We start from the raw sequence: 20,807 nt of genomic DNA, 5'->3' as shown, positions 1-20,807 counted from the left end.
AAATCTTGTAACTGCTGACTTTAATAATCGGACAATTACCTGTCCAGGGATCCAGTGCTGTCCTCACCTGAAATTATTCTTCAGTCAGGTGCAGCCGCCGGCATCTTCAGTGAGGGCCTTCAGTGAAGCCTTGTGGCCTCACAGTGGGTTTCCTACTGCGCATGCGCTTTGTGAGTGATCCCGCAGTCTTCTGGAACCTGTGATGTGTCCCAGAAGGCTGTGGGGGAAAGAGGGGGGGGGGTGCAAACTTCCAGCTCTGAAGTGGGAGCAGGAACCTGTCAAAACCAGGTACCCACTCCGCCCCCCCTCCCCAAAAGTGCCAAATGTGGTAGTGGAGGGGGAGGGGGGGACAGAACCTCCCCTTTTTGGTGAAGTTCTGCTTTAAAGTGATTATAAAGTCTTGTTAAAATAACAAACGTGATCCTTCCCTCCTCTGAGATGGTTTTGCACAGAGCAGTCCTGATCCTCCTCTTCCTGGTCCCCCCCGGCCCCTCCCTCCTGTTGAGTGCCCCCACAGCAAGCAGCTTTCTATGGGGGCACCTGAGCCAAGCCGCAGCTCCGTGTATCCATTCAGACACAGAGCCGCAGTTCAGCACCCCCCCCCCTCCTCATCTGCTGAGTTTGATTGACAGCAGCAGGAGCCAATGTGGTTGCTGCTGTGTGTCAGCCATTAAGGAGGGAGTGTCCCGGACAGCCGAGGCACTCGAAGACATCGCTGGATCAAAAAGGGGGCTCAGATAAGTTTTAGGGGGGCTGCTGCACACACAAGGTTTTTTTATCCTAATGCAAAGAATGCGCTTTACAACCACTTTAAGTATGTGGCCCCAATGGTTTCCTAGGAATGGTATATATATATATATATATATATATACACATACATATCATACATATATATACATACATATACACACACACACACACGATACATCAGTCCAGCTTGGGACCATATCTGGAGTTCCTCTTGAAGTATTTGCTGCGTCCAATGACAAAACTGCTCCTCATTGCCATCAAAAAAACAGTCGCCTGAGCCATCCTAATTCACCTACAGGGTTCCTCCATAAAACACAGCATTGCTTCCCCGTCAGCCCTTCATTCATGGCAACAGCCATGCATACCTGGATCCAAAGAATACTTCAAGAGCCTGCACGGGCATAAGGGAACAAGCTTGGCAATGAATATAAATTACATATTAATTGATATATAGAAGGACAAGTCAGCACCGTGTGAGAATGCCTCTATAACAGCCACCATTACCAATCGTGAGGATTCTGCACATAAAAATAATCGTTTTCAGTTTGTTGTCACTAGGATGGGAATTACACAGAAAAGGGGGCACGGGGGGTGTCAAGTACGAAGGATAAAAGGGGTGGAACACAAACAAGTAGCTTTTAAAGAATCATTATATGCCATGGAAACGTCAATGGCACCTTAGAACTTATACTGACGAAACCGTATCGGGGCCACCTCCATCCAAAAGCGATTCCTCCACTGGGGAGCTTCTGGGGTTCTTATAAACCTCTAGCGGGGTGTTCCACCTCTAGTGGAGGGTTCCACCTCCAGGGGCGGGCTCCACCTCTAGGGGCGGGCTCCACCTTCAGGGGCGGGCTCCACCTCCAGTGGCGGGGGTTCCACCTCCAGTGGCAGGTCCCCCCCCCCCCCCCCAGTATTTTGTTTCAAGGCCATAATGTAGGTCCCAGCCTCTGTTGGAGGGTGACACCATCACTTAGCACTGCTATGGAATTGTGCGGGTGATCTTAACACCAGAAACGTGTGATTTGCCGGGATCTCACTTTTGGGCGGAGTTGGCCCTCAACATTAAAAAAAAAAGTGGTAAAGTGGTGAACAAGGAAAACAAAAACCAACACACATTCTTATGATGTGAAATTGAACCCTGTAAGAGAAACCAGAGGAATAGAAAGAATATTTTTAGGGGGAGGGGCACTTGTAAAGCCCACAGCCCCCCCCCCCCTCCAAAGCTTGTTTGCATTTCTTGGCAGGCGGGAGACACACGCCCCCTGTGATCCGCCTGCTGCGTCGGAAGCCTCCGCGGGCGTAGCGTGAGGAACAGTGAGGTGTGGACGCTTTGGAACGATGATGCTTGTGCCCTTTGTCTTTGAGACGATGCCACAGCCAGTCCACAGCACAACAGCAAACCAGGACACGAGAAGAGAGGAAAAAGGTCGTAGAAGCGGTGTCCGCGGCGTCACAAAGCATCCAAGATGGTGGCAGCCAGAGATTATATTGCGCGTCCTCAGTTTTCAGCTCCAGTAAAACGGAGATGAACCTTCTTTTTTTAAATTTCTGCGTGGAGGCCACCCCTTCTCTCAGGCAGTGAACAGGTTAAAACGAAGCGGCTTTTTTGTTCTTTTGTAACTTTCAGCAGAGAAACGACGACGAATAAAGTTTAGCAGTCTGTTCTCTGCTTCCTGCGTTCATACACTGAGCGGGAGCATCCCGGGCGGGGACGGAGGCCGCGATCCATGAATGCCTGGAGGTTCGTAGCCGTTCATTGCCCTGCAGACAGAAAACAAGGGGTCACTACAACAAGAATTCACAACGCCGACTCTCACATTTCCAACCTCGGGGGGCTTAGAAGGTGGAAATTCACCGCTAAGAATCAAATGACTCAATAAAAAAACATTTTTATATTCTAGAAGTGGAAGAGGAAACCTGTTTAATGGTTTTCCACAGAGCAACCCAGATCTTCCTCTTCTGCTGTCCCCCTGCTGGTGCTCCTGGCTCCCCCCCCCCCCGCCAAGTGCCCCCATGGCAAGCCACTTGCTATGGGGGCACTCATACAGGCTTGATCCAGAGCTGGGCTGTGTTTGTCCATTGACACACAGAGCGTAGCTCGGCGTCCCCCCCCCCCCTCCCCTCCCCTACCCTCACTGTCTGTGATTGATAGCAGAAGCCAGTGTTTTTATTTAATTAAAATCAGTTTAAATGCCCTAACAGTCTTTTACCTCACTGGGATTCTATTGGTGGGATCTCTGTGCTAAGATCCTAGGACTGCCCATTTTGGAGCAACCACCATCTCTACTGGATTTTTAATTTTATTGAGAACATAAAAAAGGGATGAAAACACTCCAAAATGGACAACAGCAGAGCAAATGACTGATGTGGACATCCCACCGCTAATGTCCGGTAGATAGACATAGATATATTCGGAGACTCAGTTTAGACAACACTGCACATGATTTTTAGTGAACTGATCCCTGAACTGTAATTCAGTAGCCTGATGGTCTGCCATGTGCTTTGGAGAGTCTTTGGTTACATCCAGAGGAATATGGCCTTTGCATATGCTCATGGAATTTGAGGGTTTCCTTCCACAATTTGAGAAAAATCCTGGAAGGTTAAAGTCTACTTCCACCCAATACTTATTTTTCTTGTGAAATAAAGGATTATTAAAGGTGTGGAACCCTAGGATCCCTCAACTAGGGTTCCTACAGAGCCGGCTTTCTCAACTAGGGTTCCTACAGAGCCGGCTTTCTCAACTAGGGTTCCTACAGAGCCGGCTTTCTCAACTAGGGTTCCTACAGAGCCGGCTTTCTCAACTAGGGTTCCTACAGAGCCGGCTTTCTCAACTAAGGTTCCTACAGAGCAGGGTCTCTCAACTAGGGTTCCTACAGAGCAGGGTCTCTCAACTAGGGTTCCTACAGAGCAGGGTCTCTCAACTAGGGTTCCTACAGAGCAGGCTTTCTCAACTAGGGTTCCTACAGATCAGGCTTTTTCAACTAGGGATCCTACAGAGCAGGCTTTCTCAACTAGGGTTCCCCTAGAGCAGGGTTTCTCAACTAGGGTTCCACCAGAGCCGGGTCTCTCAACTAGGGTTCCCCCAGAGCAGGGTTTCTCAACTAGGGTTCCCCCAGAGCCGGGTTTCTCAACTAGGGTTCCCCCAGAGCCGGGTTTCTCAACTAGGGTTCCCCCAGAGCCGGGTTTCTCAACTAGGGTTCCTACAGAGCAGGCTTTCTCAACTAGGGTTCCGCCAGAGCCGGGTTTCTCAACTAGGGTTCCCACAGAGCAGGCTTTCTCAACTAGGGTTCCCCCAGAGCAGGGTTTCTCAACCAGGTTTCCCCCCCCTAGAGCAGGGTTCTGAATTAGGGTTCCTCCAGAGGTTGCTGGGGGTTTCTTGAGCAATTTCTCCCTTTCAGATAAGTTCCCACTTACACTAATGATCTTTTTAGCGATCTGTAAGGGGGTAATTCTTCCCAATGACCACAAGTGTAAAGGGCATTCTTGCCACTGACCATCACACTAATGTATCATGAGCTGTAGGCAGAGTCATTTTAAGCAGAGGCTCCCTAAGACCTTAAAGGTATTTTAGGGGTCCTCTAAGTTGAAAAGGTTGAGAAAGGCTGGGTTTGAGCCTTTGCCAAATTCCCTTACTGTACCTCCCACAAGTGGGAACCTTCTCACCTCCTGTCCTAGTGACAAACTCTGTCTGGGTGTGAAAGGAAGTCACCAGCACAGGAAGTGAGGAAATCTCCACAATGGAGACACAGGAATAAGAACAGATAGATGTATTAATCCATTTTAAAGATCAATAAGAGTTACTTATCCACAACACAAAGTGCATCATCAATAAAACATCATACAGTGAATATTATGATCATCTGCACCAACAAAAAGGAAAGGTTTTCGAATATTCTGCAATTTCATCATAACAGAGCATTGTATAAAGACATAAGAACTTGTATTTGCATTAGGGAACAATAGAGGTAGGTGACAAGGATGCAGAGGATAAATGCCCAATGTCCCACAACCATTTATAGGATGGGAGCAAGCTGAGAAGAAGCTGTGCTTATTACTGCATCCTCGGGGGCGGGGCCTGCTTACTCTAAACACAGAAGAGGCGGGGAGGAGGAGCTCTGTTAGAATGAAGTCACAGACAAATGCAAATTATCACACAGCAGAGAGTTCGGATTCATCTGAAATATTCTCATTAACCCCCCCCCCCCCCCCCGCACACAAAACGGGGCTATTCAAAGCAAAGCCAATCAGAATTCATCTTCCACAGAAGTATCTAAACCCAACAATGATAATATATCGCCGCTAACCAGTTCTTAAATGCGGTGACTGCATCTTCGCCTGGTAATCCAACCAGTAACATTTTCTGTCCTAGAATGAAAACGCTCAATTTACCGTCTCTCTGGAGGAACAGCGTCATCCCTCCAGGGCAGCAAGTGTACTACAGAACACCTTCCCCTGTGCTCTTGTGATGGGGGAAGCTGCTCTGTAGTTCACAGAGGTGAACAGGACTGGGCTAGAGATAAACGCTGCAGAGGAACTTACAAAATCACAAATTTTCTGGCAGGATCAACAAGTAATTTTTGCACTTATTAAACAGAAGAAAACACACTGAATGGTATATTTAACAGAAAGTAAGAGACGTTCATTGGTCGGTTCTCCATGAACTTCCAGCAAAATGAAAGCCCATTGGTGAGCTACTACATCCCAGCTGACCTTATAGAATAAAGCCTGAACTGTAAAGAACACTGCAGTGAGGCTGCAGGAAGCAGAGACTGTCAGTCTGTAGAATAACAAGTTTTTCCTGGCAACTGAGACTTGTTCATCAAATAAAGGATTGTCTCTGCTGGGGGATCAGCTCCTTCACCAATCATCAACCGCTCACACTGCCTGCCGCCATATTGCCGGTTTTAGGCCAGCAATAGGTTTGCATAGTATGACTGGAGGATACAGGGCCATAATCTCTATAGCAGTGCTTATGAAACGCTCCGGTCCGGGTCTATCAGCCTACCAGTCTGCAGTGCTGGATACCCACTGCTCATCAATTATTGGTTGCTAGGGTCTCCTAGCAACCAATGGCGTCACGTGTGTGCCCTGCCCACTGCAGTAAGCTTCTCTGCCCTGGTCCAGTCTAAAGGTGCACTCTGATGGGGCTCCCTGATGCATGGGGGCACTCTGATGGGGCTCCCTGATGCATGGAGGCACTCTGATGGGGGCCCCCTGATGCATGGGGGCACTCTGATGGGGGCCCCCTGATGCATGGGGGCACTCTGATGGGGCTCCCTGATGCATGGGGGCACTCTGATGGGGGCCCCCTGATGCACAGGGGCACCCTGATTCAAGGGGGCACCCTGATGCACCCCCCCCCCAATGCACAGGGACACACTAATGCAAGGGGACACGCTGATGCGCCTCCCTCCCCCCGATGCACGGGGGCACTCTGATGGGGGGCCCCTGATGCACATGGGCACTCTAATGCTAGGGGGCACTCTGATGCGGCCCCCCTGAAGCAAGGGGGCACTCTGACATGGCACCCCCCCGACGCAAGGTGGCACTCTGACATGGCACCCCCCCCCCCCCCCCGACGCAAGGGGGCACTCTGACATGGCCCCCCGACGCAAAGGGGCACTTTGACGCAGATCCCCCTGACGCAAGGGAGAACTCTGACGCGGGCCTCTGAAATATTTCTGATACACATACAATGACTACAATCTTCATAGCACAAACTTAAGATTTAAGACCTCATGTTACAGATAGGATTGGCAGCAAGGATGGGAAATGTCATTATAATGGGGGACTTTAATTATCCTGATATAGACTGGGCAGAAGGAACCGCGCACTCAGCCAAGGCTCGGCAGTTCCTAAATGTTTTGCAGGACAATTTCATGGGTCAGATGGTGAATGCACCGACAAGAAACAATGCGGTACTTGACCTACTGATTACCAACAATACAGACCTGCTCACGGATATAGAAATACGGGGCAACTTAGGGAACAGTGACCATAGGTCAATTGGTTTCAGTATTAATTACAGGAATAGGAAGCAGAGGGGTAATATAAGGACACTGAATTTCAAAAGAGCCAATTTCCCTAAACTGCGCTCGCTGCTAGAAAATATCAAATGGGATAGAACCCTGGGAACAAAGAACACGGAGGAAAAATGGGAGTGCTTCAAGAGCATACTAAACAAGGGGGTGGGCCAGTGCATTCCACAGGGAAATAAATTTAACAGAGCAAAACTAAACCCTGGGTGGCTAAACTCCAACATAAAAATGTATATTAGAGCTAAAGAAAAGGCCTTCAAAAAATACAAGACTGAGGGGTCATTGGCAGCATTTAAGCATTACAAAGAGTGTAATAAGAAATGTAAAGACGAAATCAGGGCGGCTAAAATAGAACACGAGAGACATATAGCGGAGGAGAGCAAAAAGAACCACAAGAAGTTCTTTAAGTATATAAACAGTAGGAAAGCGAGGCCAGAGCACATTGGCCCCATAAAAGATGATAAAGGAAAAATGGCCACTGAGGACAGAGAAAAGGCGGAAGTGTTAAATAATTTCTTTTCTTCAGTCTTCACAAAGGAATCGGGGGGCTACACGAACCCCGCTTGTAAGGCCGAACTAAATAATACACCTCAGGAAGTGCCGCCATGGCTAACAGAGGACAGACTTAGAGCTAAACTAGAGAAACTTAACATAAATAAATCCCCGGGACCGGATGGCTTGCACCCGAGGGTTCTTAATGAGCTCAGCCAGGTGATTGCCAGACCATTATTCTTGATATTTAAGGATAGTTTACAGACGGGTATGGTGCCAGCTGATTGGAAAAAAGCCAACGTGGTACCAATATTTAAAAAGGGGCCGAGGTGTATCCCGGGTAACTATAGGCCGGTCAGCCTAACATCAGTAGTCTGCAAGATTTTGGAGGGGATGTTAAGGGACCACATACAAGACTTTAGTAATGAAAACGGTATTATAAGTAGTAATCAGCATGGATTCATGAAAAATAGTTCGTGCCAAACCAATCTATTAACCTTCTACGATGAAGTGAGCTGCCACTTAGATAAAGGTAAGCCTGTGGATGTGGTGTATCTGGATAAAGGAAGGCCTTTGGATGTGGTGTATCTGGACTTTGCAAAGGCCTTTGACACCGTTCCCCACAAACGCTTACTGTACAAACTAAGGAAGGTAGGTATGGACCATAAGGTGAGTACCTGGATAGAGAACTGGCTCCAGGGGAGAGTACAGAGGGTGATGATTAATGGGGAGTACTCGGATTGGGCGGGTGTGGAAAGTGGGGTCCCCCAGGGTTCTGTCCTGGGACCAATCCTGTTTAATTTATTCATAAATGATCTAGAGGAGGGGATATCTAGTACAATCTCAGTATTTGCGGATGATACTAAATTAGGCATGCCAATATCTTCTATGCAGGATGTGGAAATCTTGCAAGCAGACCTGAACAAAATAACGGGGTGGGCAACTACATGGCAGATGAGATTTAATGTAGAAAAATGTAAAGTAATGCACTTGGGGACCAGAAACCAGAAAGCAAGCTACTCACTAGGGGGGGAAACCTCTGGGTGAATCTAAGATGGAAAAGGACCTGGGGGAAATGGTAGACAAGAGGCTTGGCAGTGGCATGCAATGCCAAGCCGCCGCAAGCAAAGCCAACAGAATACTGGGATGTATAAAAAAGGGGATTCACTCCAGAAATAAAGAGATTATTCTCCCTCTCTACAAGACTCTGGTCCGGCCACATCTGGAGTATGCTGTCCAGTTCTGGGCACCGGTCCTCAGGAAGGATGTGCTGGAACTGGAGAAAGTCCAGAGAAGGGCAACAAAAATAATTAGGGGAATGGAGGACATCGGCTATGAGGAAAGACTACAAGCACTGAACCTATTCTCTCTGGAGAAGAGACGATTGAGGGGGTATATGATATCAATGTACAAATACTGTACTGGTGACCCTAGCATAAGGAACAAACTATTCAGAGAAAGGGAATACAATAAGACACGTGGCCACTCACTAAAACTAGAGGAAAGGCGGTTTAACCTTAAAGTGCGTAAGGGGTTCTTCACTGTAAGGGCGGTAAGGATGTGGAATTCTCTTCCACAAGCAGTCGTATCAGCGGGGAGCATCGATAGTTTCAAAAAACTATTGGATGGACACCTTAAAGACCACAACATACAGGGGTATAAAATGTACAACATACAGGGGTATACAATGTACAACATACAGGGGGTATACAATGTACAACATACAGGGGGTATACAATGTACAACATACAGGGGTATACAATGTACAACATACAGGGGTATACAATGTACAACATACAGGGGTATACAATGTACGGTTAAAAGCAAACACACACACACACATCATAGGTTGAACTGGATGGACTGATGTCTTTTTTCAACCTCACTAACTATGTAACTATGTAACTATTTGGAAATTGTTGGAAGAAAATTTTAGTGACTGGACCACCTTGAATTTTGATTCATTACCCCATAAAGAGGGATCCACAATCTTTGCCAATTATCCACCTCCTCACTGCCGTACCTGGAAATAGATCTCCATAACCCCCAATAACCGGTCATCCTAACATATTAAGGACTGTATGGGGAGCCCCTTGCTCACAGGTCTTTGTATTCAGGCCAGACACTCTTTTTACGTAAAAGACTCTTTTCAAAACAAATCTGCACAAAGTCTGCGCTGGAACGCGTCGCAGTAAACAAGCATAAAAAAAAAAAGCCTGCAATCCCGGGTACTTTTAGGCTGCATTCACATGTCAGCTTATAATCGCGGGCAGAACCGCCGCGGTTCCGCCCGCGATTCGGAGATTTATTGCAAATCGCGGGACGCCTAGCGTTGCCCGTTGATTTGCAATAGCCCCCCAAACGCCGAGCGATGTTGCCGCGATTTACGCCCGCCGAATCGCGGCAACATCGCGCAAACAAAATCGCGGGACGCAATACGCTCCAAAAAAGTACAAGAGCTTCTTTGGAGCGTATTGCGTCCCGCGATTTTGTTTGCGCGATGTTGCCGCGATTCGGCGGGCGTAAATCGCGGCAACATCGCTCGGCGTTTGGGGGGCTATTGCAAATCAACGGGCAACGCTAGGCGTCCCGCGATTTGCAATAAATCTCTGAATCGCGGGCGGAACCGCGGCGGTTCTGCCCGCGATTATAAGCTGACATGTGAATGCAGCCTTATTCTTAGCAAGTCAGCCTTGCTGCATGTAATAAACCTTTACAGAAAGCAGCAAGGTCACGCAGCTTATAACAGAGGCGCGCCAGGACAGCACTGAGCCAATTATCGAAGGATAATGCAATTCCAGAGGTCATACTTTCTGCAGACACTTCTACAGCTACAAATCTTTTTAAAGCAAGGTTTCTACCCCTTCTAGACTGGCGCTATTTATGACTTACAGCAGTCGGGAAGGCTTTTTATGTAACTTCCATACCGGGCCTATTCTGGCACTCCTCTCCTACGTGTAAAAATCATCATTTGTTTGCTAGAAAATTACTCAGAACCCCCCAACATTATATATGTTTTATTTATCAGAGATCCTATGGAAAAAAAATGGTGGTCATTGCATCTTTTTATGTCACACGGTATTTATGGAGCAATTTTTCGAAATTTTCAAATTTTAGAAATTTTTTTTTGCATCATTGCTCTTTTTTTTGTTTATAGCGCAAAAAATAAAAATCGCAGAGGTGATCAAATACCACAAAAGAAATCTCTATTTGTGGGAAAAAAAGGACATCAATTTTATTTGGGTACAACGCCGCACGACCGCGCAATTTTCCGTTAAAAGTAACGCAGTGCTGAATCGCAAAAAATGACCTGGTCATTAAGGTGGAAAATCTTCCGGTCCGGAAATGGTTAATTTGTTCCTTCTTTCTTTTAAAACAATAAAATCTTACCCGACCTCGGAAGCAGGCAGGGGCCATTGAGGTTGTGGGCATCTGAAGTAGAGATCAACCGATTATTGGCAAAGCCGATATATATCGAGGGCCGATCTGCACTTTCCTCGATATATTGGAATCGGCCCCTGAGGTTGCCGATATTTCGGGAAAGTGCTGTACCGGAGTGATACCTGCAGCTAGAGACATCATCCCGGTACCGGCGTCCATAGCGGATGGTCGACTGTCATTACAAGGAGCGGGAGGGGACGTCCACCCCTCCCGCCACCTTCCGTGGCTCGCCCGGGGACTCCCGTCCCACCGGGCAACCAGCCTGCATGGCCGCCGAAGACCAATCAAAGCCACATTTGGCTCTGATTGGGTCTCCGTGTAAAAACCCGGAAGGGATGTCATGACATCCCTTCCGGGTACTGCGCCAGATTAAAAAAAATTACAGCATTCAAAACTGCCAAACTTGGCGTTTTACATGCTTTTAAGTGCAGAGGAGGAGTTTGGGGTCTTTTAGACCCCCAGATCCCTCCACAACAGTACCTGTCAAATACAATTTTTTTTTTTTTTTTTTGTACGAAAATATTGGCTGATACCGATATGCATTGGCCAAAATATCGGTATCGGCAATGAAAAACCGATATTGGTCGATCACTAATCTGAAGCCCGCTTGTGTTTATTTCCAGGATTCGGTGCCAGGTGGCTACCCAGCATGCACCTCTGATCTCACGCCTGCACAGTAATGACACTGCACGGCGCAGTTTCTTCATTAGGCGATTCCCATGGACTCCTAGGATCGATGACACCAATATTCCAGGAGGCCATGGGAATCGCCTTGGCGGCCGGGACCAGAAGTGCCACGTACACACTTTAGAATAAGGTATTTAGACATTAAAAAAAAATTATATATATATATACATACATACATACACACACACAGTATATATATATATTTATTTATATATATTATCTATTCAGAAATGCACTGCGGACGGCCATTTGGATAAAAGTAAAGCGGTTTTCCCCATTGGCTCCTCTATAGCAGCGTGAGCTTCTTGCATGCAATGACAGAACTTTAATGGGATCAGACATGTAAGACTCCCTGCCTGCGCTGCTGGGTGGACAGCCAGCTGTCTCCTGGTGGAAATAAGATTTAGTGGAACAAACACTTCGGCTGGAATTAAAAAAAATAAAAAGCCTCAAGTTGCAGCCTGGTCACATTGGCGGCACTCCGCTGGCTGCATGGTCAGGTCTGGTTACAGCTTACTAATCCTATTAATGGGATGTTCCGCCTAGAATTATTCACACGGCATTCATACGCAGGAACGAGGCCGTATGAAGAGAGATCCTTGAATTATTATCGCAGAGAAACCAGCTCTGCAGATATCACACTTCATATAATTACAGTTGTTATGCATTGTTTGTCTTTCCTGTGCAGAGTGTATTCTGGAGTTGACATAAGCATATTTAGAATACATAAAGAGCTTTTTTTTGTCTGCATGTTGCATGCATGGCATCTGAATACAGACTTAAAGAGGAGCTCCAGGCCCCACCCGCCCCCCAAAAAAACTAAAAGCCAGCAGCTTAAAATACTGTCAGGGCACTTCCCTGGGATCCAGCAGGGTCCTCACCCGAGCCAATTCTTTAATAGGCTATGGGGTGCTGGTGCCGCCATCTTGACTAAGGGAAACTGGCAGTTAAGCCTTGCGACCTCACAGCCAATGTTCTATCAGATTACCACGACCCGTCAGATCGTGTAACGGAAATGATGTTTTGACCAAAAAACACTGCACATGCGCAAAGAGTTCCATGCCGCTATGCATTCCAAACACTTTATGTTCTGACGGGTAGCAGTAATCTGATAGAACACCCATGAAGACATCTTACTACACCCAGCTACGTCTTTCATTTCAGAGTAATTATTAGAAATAAAGTGAGCGGATATAAATAAATATCATATATTGATATCTGTGATGCTGTTTTAGGTTACATTTTGAAAGAAGCTGGACGCCAGCAGTAGGAAGGTGGCAGAGGCCATGTTGGTACACCCCGCACTGCTCAGCAGAGGCCATGTTGGTACACCCTGCACTGCTCAGCGCAGGCCATGTTGGTACACCCCGCACTGCTCAGCGCAGGCCATGTTGGTACACCCCGCACTGCTCAGCAGAGGCCATGTTGGTACACCCCGCACTGCTCAGCAGAGGCCATGTTGGTACACCCCGCACCTCTGAGTTTTGCACAGAGCATCCCTGATTGTCCTCTTCTAAGGTCCCCCGCTGACACTCCTTGCTCCTCCCCCCATTTGAGTGCCCCTAGAGGAAGCCACTTTCTCTGGGTGCACTCGGGGGCGCTCGTTTCCAAGCTGAGCTGTGTGTGTCAATTAACAAATCGAGCACAGTTTGGCCCCACCCCTTCTCTCTCCTCACTGGCTGCGATTGACAGCAGTGGGAGCCTAGAAAGGGGGAGGGAGATCCAGCAGATTGACAGCCTCAGCTTTGTTACTGTGTGCCATGTATTAGTGATCGTCCGATATTGTTTTTTTATTGCCGATACCGATATTTTGGTCATTGCGTATCAGTATCGGCCGATATTTTCGTACATTTAAAAAAAATGTTTGTTATTTTCTTGACAGGTACTGTTGTGGAGGGATCTGGGGATCTAAAAGACCCCAAACCCCTCCTCTGCACTTAAAAGCATTCAAAACACCAAGTTTGGCTGTTGTGAATGCTGTCATTTTCTTTAATTTGATGCCGAATACCTGGAAGTGATGTCATGACATCACTTCCAGGTTTTTACATGGAGACCCGAATGCGGCTTTGATCGGGTCTTCGGTGGCTGTGCAGGGTGGTTGCCCGGGTCTCCCGGTGGGACAGGAGACCCGGGTGAGCCACGGAAGGTGGTGGGAGGGGAGGGGCGTCCCCTCCTGCTCCCTGTAATAACAGCCGAGCGGCTTCTCAGCCGCATTGGTTGTCATTATAAGACAGCCGACCGTATGGACGCCGATACCGGGGTGGTGCCTCTAGCTGCAGCCATCACTCCGGTACAGCACTTTCCCGAAATATGGGCAATATCGGTAACCTCAGGGGCCGATTCCGATATATCGGGGAAAGTGCATATCGGCCCTCGATATATATCGGCTTTGCCGATAATCGGTTGATCTCTACTATATATAAAAAAAAACGGTTTGGGGGTCCTAAGTAATTTTATAGCAAAAAATACAGATTTTTACTTGTAAGCAACAAGTATCAGAGAAAGCCCGGGTCCCTACGTGGGATATACAGCATATAAGCCCTGATAAAGCAGAAGTGACTGAGGTCCAGAAACGCGTTGGCTGCTTTACGCCACTGTAACTTGAAATAAAATCCTTCCTGGGCTGTATGACGGTTGGTGAGGCGCTCTCACATTTTCAATCACATATAAGCAGAGCGGCATGCATGAGCGGTCAGTTGTGCATTCTTATTGTTGAGCAGGAAGCTATGTGGCTGCAGACTCACTACACCAGAAAAATCGCACAAAATCTTCCCATTTTTCACATAGCTGTGTGGATAACCCGGTAATAATTCATTTATCCAGACACAAGACAAAGACTACCCTGCAGAGCTAACGCTCCATTTATCCTGTGGTAGTGCTTCCAGCTATTGTCCGAGGAACAAAAGATGTTAGAGGAATGCGGCAGGGACACGATCCAGGGGTGACAAGGAAGTGAATTCGGAGACCTACCCCTTCCTACAATGTCAGATACGTCCCTCCTATCAGCCTGGGGTGATACGGGTAAGGTACAGCTCCTGGAAAGTGCTGCTCCAGTGACCGTACTGCCTCCTGCCTGTAACAATCCACTACATAACACGAGAGAGAGAAGGGAAAATTGGGACATCAGATTCACTGGTGCTGACCCAAATGCCAACACCACGGCATTCCGTCACCGGTACCCCGCCGTATCGCATGCGTCACCCGTGCGGCCGAGAACCTTTGCAACTTGCAATGTTAAGAAAAATCCTCCACCCAACAAAGACGACACAGTGAGGTCAGGCAGCAAAATGAATACTGACAGTGTGTTTTTTTTTTTTTTTACGGCCCAATTTCATTTTAAATCAGCAAACTACAGAGAATCCGGAAAGTTCTCACAGAGCTTCACTTCTTCCACATTATATATTACAGCTTTATTCCAAAATGGATTAAATTCATTATTTTCCTCAAAATTCTACAAACCCCTCCCCCATAATGACAACGTGAGAGAAGTTTGTTTGAAATCTTTGCAAATTTATTAAAAGGAAAAAGAATCCCATGTACATAAGTATTCAAACCCTTTGTCATGTACATAAGTATTCACACCCTTTGCTGAATACTTTGGTGAAGCTCCTTTGGCACCAATCACAGCCTCCAGTATTTCTGAGTATGATGCTACAAGCTTGGCACTCCTATTTTTGGGCAGTTTCTCCCATTCTTCTTTGCAGGACCTCTCAAGCTCCATCAGGTTGGATGGGGGAGGGTCGGTGCTCAGCCATTTTCAGATCTCTCCAGAGATGTTCAATCGGGTTCAAGTCTGGGCTCTGGTTGGGCCACTCAAGGACATTCACAGAGTTGTCCTGTAGTCACTCCTTTGTTATCTTGGCTGTGTGCTTAGGGTCGTTGTTCTGTTGGAAGATGAACCTTCGCCCCAGTCTGAGGTCCAGAGCGCTCTGGAGAAGGTTTTCATCAAGGAGGTCTCTGTACATTGCTGCATTCATCTTTCCCTCCATCCTGACTAGTCTCCCAGTTCCTCCCCACAGTCTGATGCTGCCACCACCATGCTTCACAGTAGGGATGGTATTGGCCAGGTGATGGGCGGTGCCTGGTTTCCTCCAGACATGACGCTTGCCATCCAGGACAAAGAGTTCAATCTTTGTTTCATCAGAGCAGAGAATTTTGTTTCTCATGGACTGAGAGTCCTTCAGGTGCCTTTTGGTAAACTCCAGGCGGGCTGTCATGTGACTTTTACTGAGGAGTGGCTTCCGTCTGGCCACTCCCATACAGGCCTGATTGGTGGAGTGCTGCAGAAATGGTTGTTCTTCTGGAAGGTTCTCCTCTCTCCACAGAGAAACTCTGGAGCTCTGTCAGAGTCACCATCTGGTTCTCGGTCACCTCCCTGACTAAGGCCCCCCCTCCCCCGATCGCTCAGTTTGGCCGGGCGGCCCACTCTAGGAAGAGTCCTGGTGGTTCCAAACTTCTTCCATTTACAGATGATGGAGGTCACTGTGCTCATTGGGACCTTCAATGCTGCAGAAATGTTTCTGTACCCTTCCCCCGATCTGTGCCTCCATACAATCCTGTCTCCGAGGTCTACAGACAATTCCTTGGAGTTCATGGCTTGGTTTGTGCTCTGACATGCACTGTTACCTGTAGGACATTATAAAGACAGGTGTGTGCCGTTCCCAATCATGTCCAATCAACTGAATTTACCACAGGTGGACTCCAATCAAGTTGTAGAAACATCTCAAGGATGATCAGTGGAAACAGGAGGCACCTGAGCTCAATTCTGAGTGTCATGGCAAAGGGTGTGAATACTTATGTACATGGGATTTTTTCCTTTTTTTATTTTTAATAAATTTGCAAGGATTTCAAAACAAACTTCTCTCACGTTGTCATTATGGGGGAGGGGTTTGTAGAATTTTGAGGAAAATAATGAATGTAATCCATGTTGGAATAAGGCTGTAATATAAAATGTGGAAGAAGTGAAGCTCTGTGAATACTTTCCGGATGCTCTGTACATTCTAGAGGTGCATCAAAGTTTGTGGTTGATTTTTAAAGGGAAATTCTGTTAGTCTGAGTAGGACAGCCACTCCCCTGCCAGCATGCTGCAACTTTCCAGCATGCCCCTTTGATGTATTTAAGGTCCAGCAAAGTTTTTCAGTTGGCTTCCTTTATAGATCAGCGACAGCATGAGTAAAAAAGTCTGTCCCCCCCCCCCCCCCTGCCAGCATGCTGTAATGCATACCTGCTGTTTATATGGAAGCAGCAGCCTCTCTGCAGGTCAGACACGCCCCCTGCTGATTTATAGCTAGGGCTCTCCAATCAGCAGGGTGCGGGAACAATGCTGACTGCTATGCAATAGGTCTGTCAGACCTCTGCAGAGAGTCCACTGCTTCCACACACAGGAAAGGTCCTGGGAGGGGAAAGGCATTACTTGGACTCAGACTTTGCACCCCTGGAATTTGTTTGGAGGATTTAGGGATCGGTTCACACCAGATGCAGTCCGGTGCGCTTTTAATCTGCTTAAAAAAAAAAATGTATGCAGTTTTCTAGTGATGCACCAAAATTTCAGCCACCGAAAATTGAGTTTTCAGGGTTGGGCTGAAAGCAAAAAAGGCGCCGATAATGGCTGCCAGAAACTCCTGCGATTTTACCGCGCTTCTGGTGTGTTTTTCATAGGTCATGTGATTTCAATGGGGGAGGTGCTGACCAAATATTCACCAAAAACGCAGCAACCAGGATTTTGGATTTTATAAAACGGCTTCAAAAAGTGCCGATAACGGCCAGCAATAAATTCATCCGATTAATTAACCACTTACCGACCACTCGCCGTGTATTTACTGCGTCAAAGTGGCGTTATTGCGCAAAACGACGTACTTGTAGCCACTAGAAGGAACGATCGCACCGCCGGATTGGCTAGCGAGGATGTCAATCAACGGGTCCGGCGGACAGATCATCCCCCGAGAGAGGCAGAACGCCGGTCCACCTATGTAACAAGGAAGATCGCCGTTCTGCAAGGGAGAAGATGGAGGAATCGGATCTCTGTCTTCCCCCAACCAATGTAACCCCCCCCCACAGTTAGTAAGCACCCCTAGGGACACATTTAACCTTTGATCACACCTGATGTTAACCCCTTCCCCGTCAGTGTCATTAATACAGTGACAGTGCATTTTTTTTTAGCACTGATCACTGTATTTGCGTCACTGGTTCCCAAAAGATGTCAGTTAGGTGTCCGATTTGTCCGCCGCAATGTCGCTAAAAATCGCTGGAAAAAAGAAGAAACGTGGACTTTGCAGGCACTGGAAACTTAATGCAAAGTCCACGTTTCTTCTTTTTTCCATTTTTCTGATTTTCATTAGGATGTGGCACTTTTTACCCCATTTATATGCCCAGGTTACCGCGATCTGGAAGCGTATTTAATTAGTTTCTCGCTAAAAATCGCAGATCGCTGCCATTACTAGTACAAATAAATTTAAAAAAATTCCATAAAAATATTGCATCGTTTGCAGACAATAAATTTTGCGCAAACCAATCAATATACGCTTATTGGGATTTTTTTTTTACCGAAAATATTTAGTAGAATACAAATTGGCCTAAAATGATGAAAAATTTAGGTAAAACCCAATTATTCCGAATCCCGGATGTGGGTTGCCATCGTCCCGATAAGACAAAGAGTGAAAACCCCCTAAGGAGGTGGGGCTATAAGGACTATACATCCATGTATGGTTGCCCTTATAGTCCCACCTACTTAGGGGTTTTACATTCTATATCCGCTTGCCGACCACCGCACGACTATTTACTGCGGCGGTCAGCCCCTCACAGGCAGAGCGGCATAGATCTACGTCGCTAGCCTGTGAGGGTCTAGGGAGCAAGCGCGGGCCCCCGCTCGGTCACGGACCCCCCGTGCGTGTGACCGGCGGACCCGATGTCCGCCGGTCACTCAGCGATCGTCGGTGCAGAGGGAGAAAGTCAGGCGGCTAATGTAAACCAACCGCCTGTCATTCTCCCCTGTGTATGAATGATGATCATACGGTTCTACTATGTAGGACCGTTGATCTCTGTTCCTACACCTCAAGCCACAGCCAATCACAGTTAGAATCACGCCCCTAGGGACACACATAACCCCTCCCTCTCAAAAAAAGTTAACCCCTTCACTGCCAGTGTAATTTTACAGTAACAGTGCATATGTATAGCACTGATTACTGTAGAAATGTCACTGGTAACCCCAAAAATGTCAGTCAAGGGTCCGATCTGTCCGCCGCAATGTCGCAGTACCGGAAAAAAAAAAAAAAAAAAAAAAAAAAAAAAAAAATCGCAGATCGCCGCCATTACTCGTTAAAAAAAAAAAATCAACAAAAATGACAAAAATCTTTCCCTTTGTTAGTAAACGTGATAACTTTTGCACAAACCAATCAAAATAGGCTTTTTGCGATTTTTTTTTTCCAAACATATGTAGCAGAAAACAAATTGGCCGAAAAGGTTAAAAAATTTAGATTTTTACATTTTTTGGGGGGGAATTTCATATAAAAAAATGTGAAAAATATTGTTGTTTTTGCAAAATTGTCGCTCTTTTTTTGTTTATAGCGCATGATCAAAAAATCGCACAGGTGATCAAACACCACCAAAAGAAAGCTCTGTTTGTGGGAAAAAAAGGACGTCAAATTCGTTTAGGTACAGCGTCGCACGACCGCGCAATTGTCCGTTAAAGTCACGCAGTGCCGAATCGCAAAATAGGCCCTGGTCAGGAAGGGGGTAAAATCTTCCGGGGCTTAAGTGGTTAAATTGATGGAAAAATTTGATTTTAAATTTTGTTATTCGATGTTTTATAGCAGAAAGTAAAAAAAAAAAAATTATATTTATATATATATTTTTTTAATTGTTGCTCTTTTTTTGTTTAAAATGCAAAAAATAAGAAAAAAAAACGCAGAGGTGATCACTTACCACAAAAAGAAAGCTCTATTGGTAGGAAGAAAGCATCAATTTTATTTGGGTACAGCGACGCACTACCGCGCAGTTGTCAGTTAAAGTAACGCAGTGCGGAATCGCAAAAAACGGCCTGGTCATTAAGGGGGTAAAACCCTCCGATCCAGAAGTGGTTAAAAAGTTGAATATAATTACAATTATTTATAAAAAAAAAAAAAATATATATATATATCTGTTGTAAAAACCGTCAGTTTCGGTTTCGGCTAAGTGCGTCCGGATTTTTTGGTTTCGGTTACGGCACCGGAATTTTCATTTCAGGGCACCATTAGTGTTTTCCATGCATTCCAATGGCCCCAGTTCATACCAGTGCAGTCAACAAAAGTAGAACATGCTGCAGTTGACTTGCATGGAAGGCATTTTGAAAATGCATGCAAGGCCCCTTTCACACTTGTGCGACTTCATGAAGTCGCACGATTTTACCGCGACTTTTTGCCGTGATTTTGATGCGAGTTTGACTGGGCTTATAATGTCTTTTCCTCAAAACGCATCAAAATTGTGCCAAAAGTAATGCAGGGAATACTTTGAAGTCGGTCCGACTTCAAGTCGCACAGATATGAATGGGGCTCACTGGAAATAATGGAGAACGACTTGTCATGTGATTTTGCAGTCCCAAATCGCATGACAAGTCGCACAAGTGTGAAAGGGGCCTAAATGCACCAGAATGCCCATGTCCTGAAATGAGTGTGTGCGTGTGTAGGGGGGTATTGCACCAAAAAATGCATGTAAAAGAAAATGCAGAAACGCATCCGGAAAGCAGAACTTGTGGTGTGAACCGGCCCTTTAACTGAACATTCACAGTGAGACTTCAATCTTTTGCTGCCATAAATTTCCACGAGTAATTACAGACATCGGTTATCACAACGTAACAGTAAAACGCGTTAGTTCCTTTCCCACTTCTGAGATCCAACGAGCCTTTACAAGATTCGTCACCGTCCCTGAGCATCGCCATGAAAGGCCGATGGCTCCAATCCTGCCAACACCACAGATAAAGAATAACACAACGCCCTCGCATTGAGACAGGTTAAGCGGCAGAGCGGCGCCCTCATGCGGTTAGTGTGGCTGATATGGAGAAAGGAGGGATTCACGTTAAGTCACCCAGAGGCAGAACACCAGCATGCAACCTTATCGCTATGTTCAATTACCCATAAACAACGTGGGGAAAATGACCTTTTCCTGCCTGGTGGGGGGAAAAGAGAGAAAACGTTATTCCAGCCCATCGTGGGTTCCAGCCGACCGTCACTTACCTGATCGTGAGGCGGAACAATCAGCTCACCCACCTGGTGATAAATCTGCGGAGGAGACATGGAAACAATACAAGCGTCTTCTGATAAAATAAAACCACGGCATTTCTCACCAGAGGGGAACTAAACACAAAGTTTAAATGGAGGACATCTAAAATATCCCATTGTTGGGTAATGTTTTTTTCACCCCGTG

The 20,807-nt window shown here is 46.6% G+C and overlaps 1 protein-coding gene across 4 annotated transcripts in view; it reads right to left on the bottom strand.

The window, feature by feature from the left end:
- Positions 1-1,880: 1,880 nt before the first annotated feature.
- NDEL1 (nudE neurodevelopment protein 1 like 1) overlaps positions 1,881-20,807 on the bottom strand; it is an 81,968-nt gene continuing 63,041 nt past the window's right edge. For 2 of the 4 annotated variants that reach the window (XM_082271479.1, XM_082271478.1), the window contains one exon: positions 1,893-2,514. In XM_082271479.1, coding sequence (XP_082127605.1) covers positions 2,433-2,514 — 82 coding nt within the window. In that variant the 3' untranslated portion in view covers positions 1,893-2,432. Of the gene's footprint in view, positions 2,515-20,515; positions 20,551-20,807 lie in introns of all 4 variants that reach the window. The other 2 variants (XM_082271481.1, XM_082271480.1) reach the window with 2 other exon arrangements.

The sequence above is a fragment of the Pelophylax lessonae genome, assembly GCF_965119305.1.
Source record: "Pelophylax lessonae genome assembly, chromosome: 11".
Classification (NCBI taxonomy): Eukaryota; Metazoa; Chordata; class Amphibia; order Anura; family Ranidae; genus Pelophylax; species Pelophylax lessonae.
The sequence above is the reverse complement of the archived record's forward strand: the minus strand, read 5'-3'. Positions and strand labels throughout refer to the sequence as shown.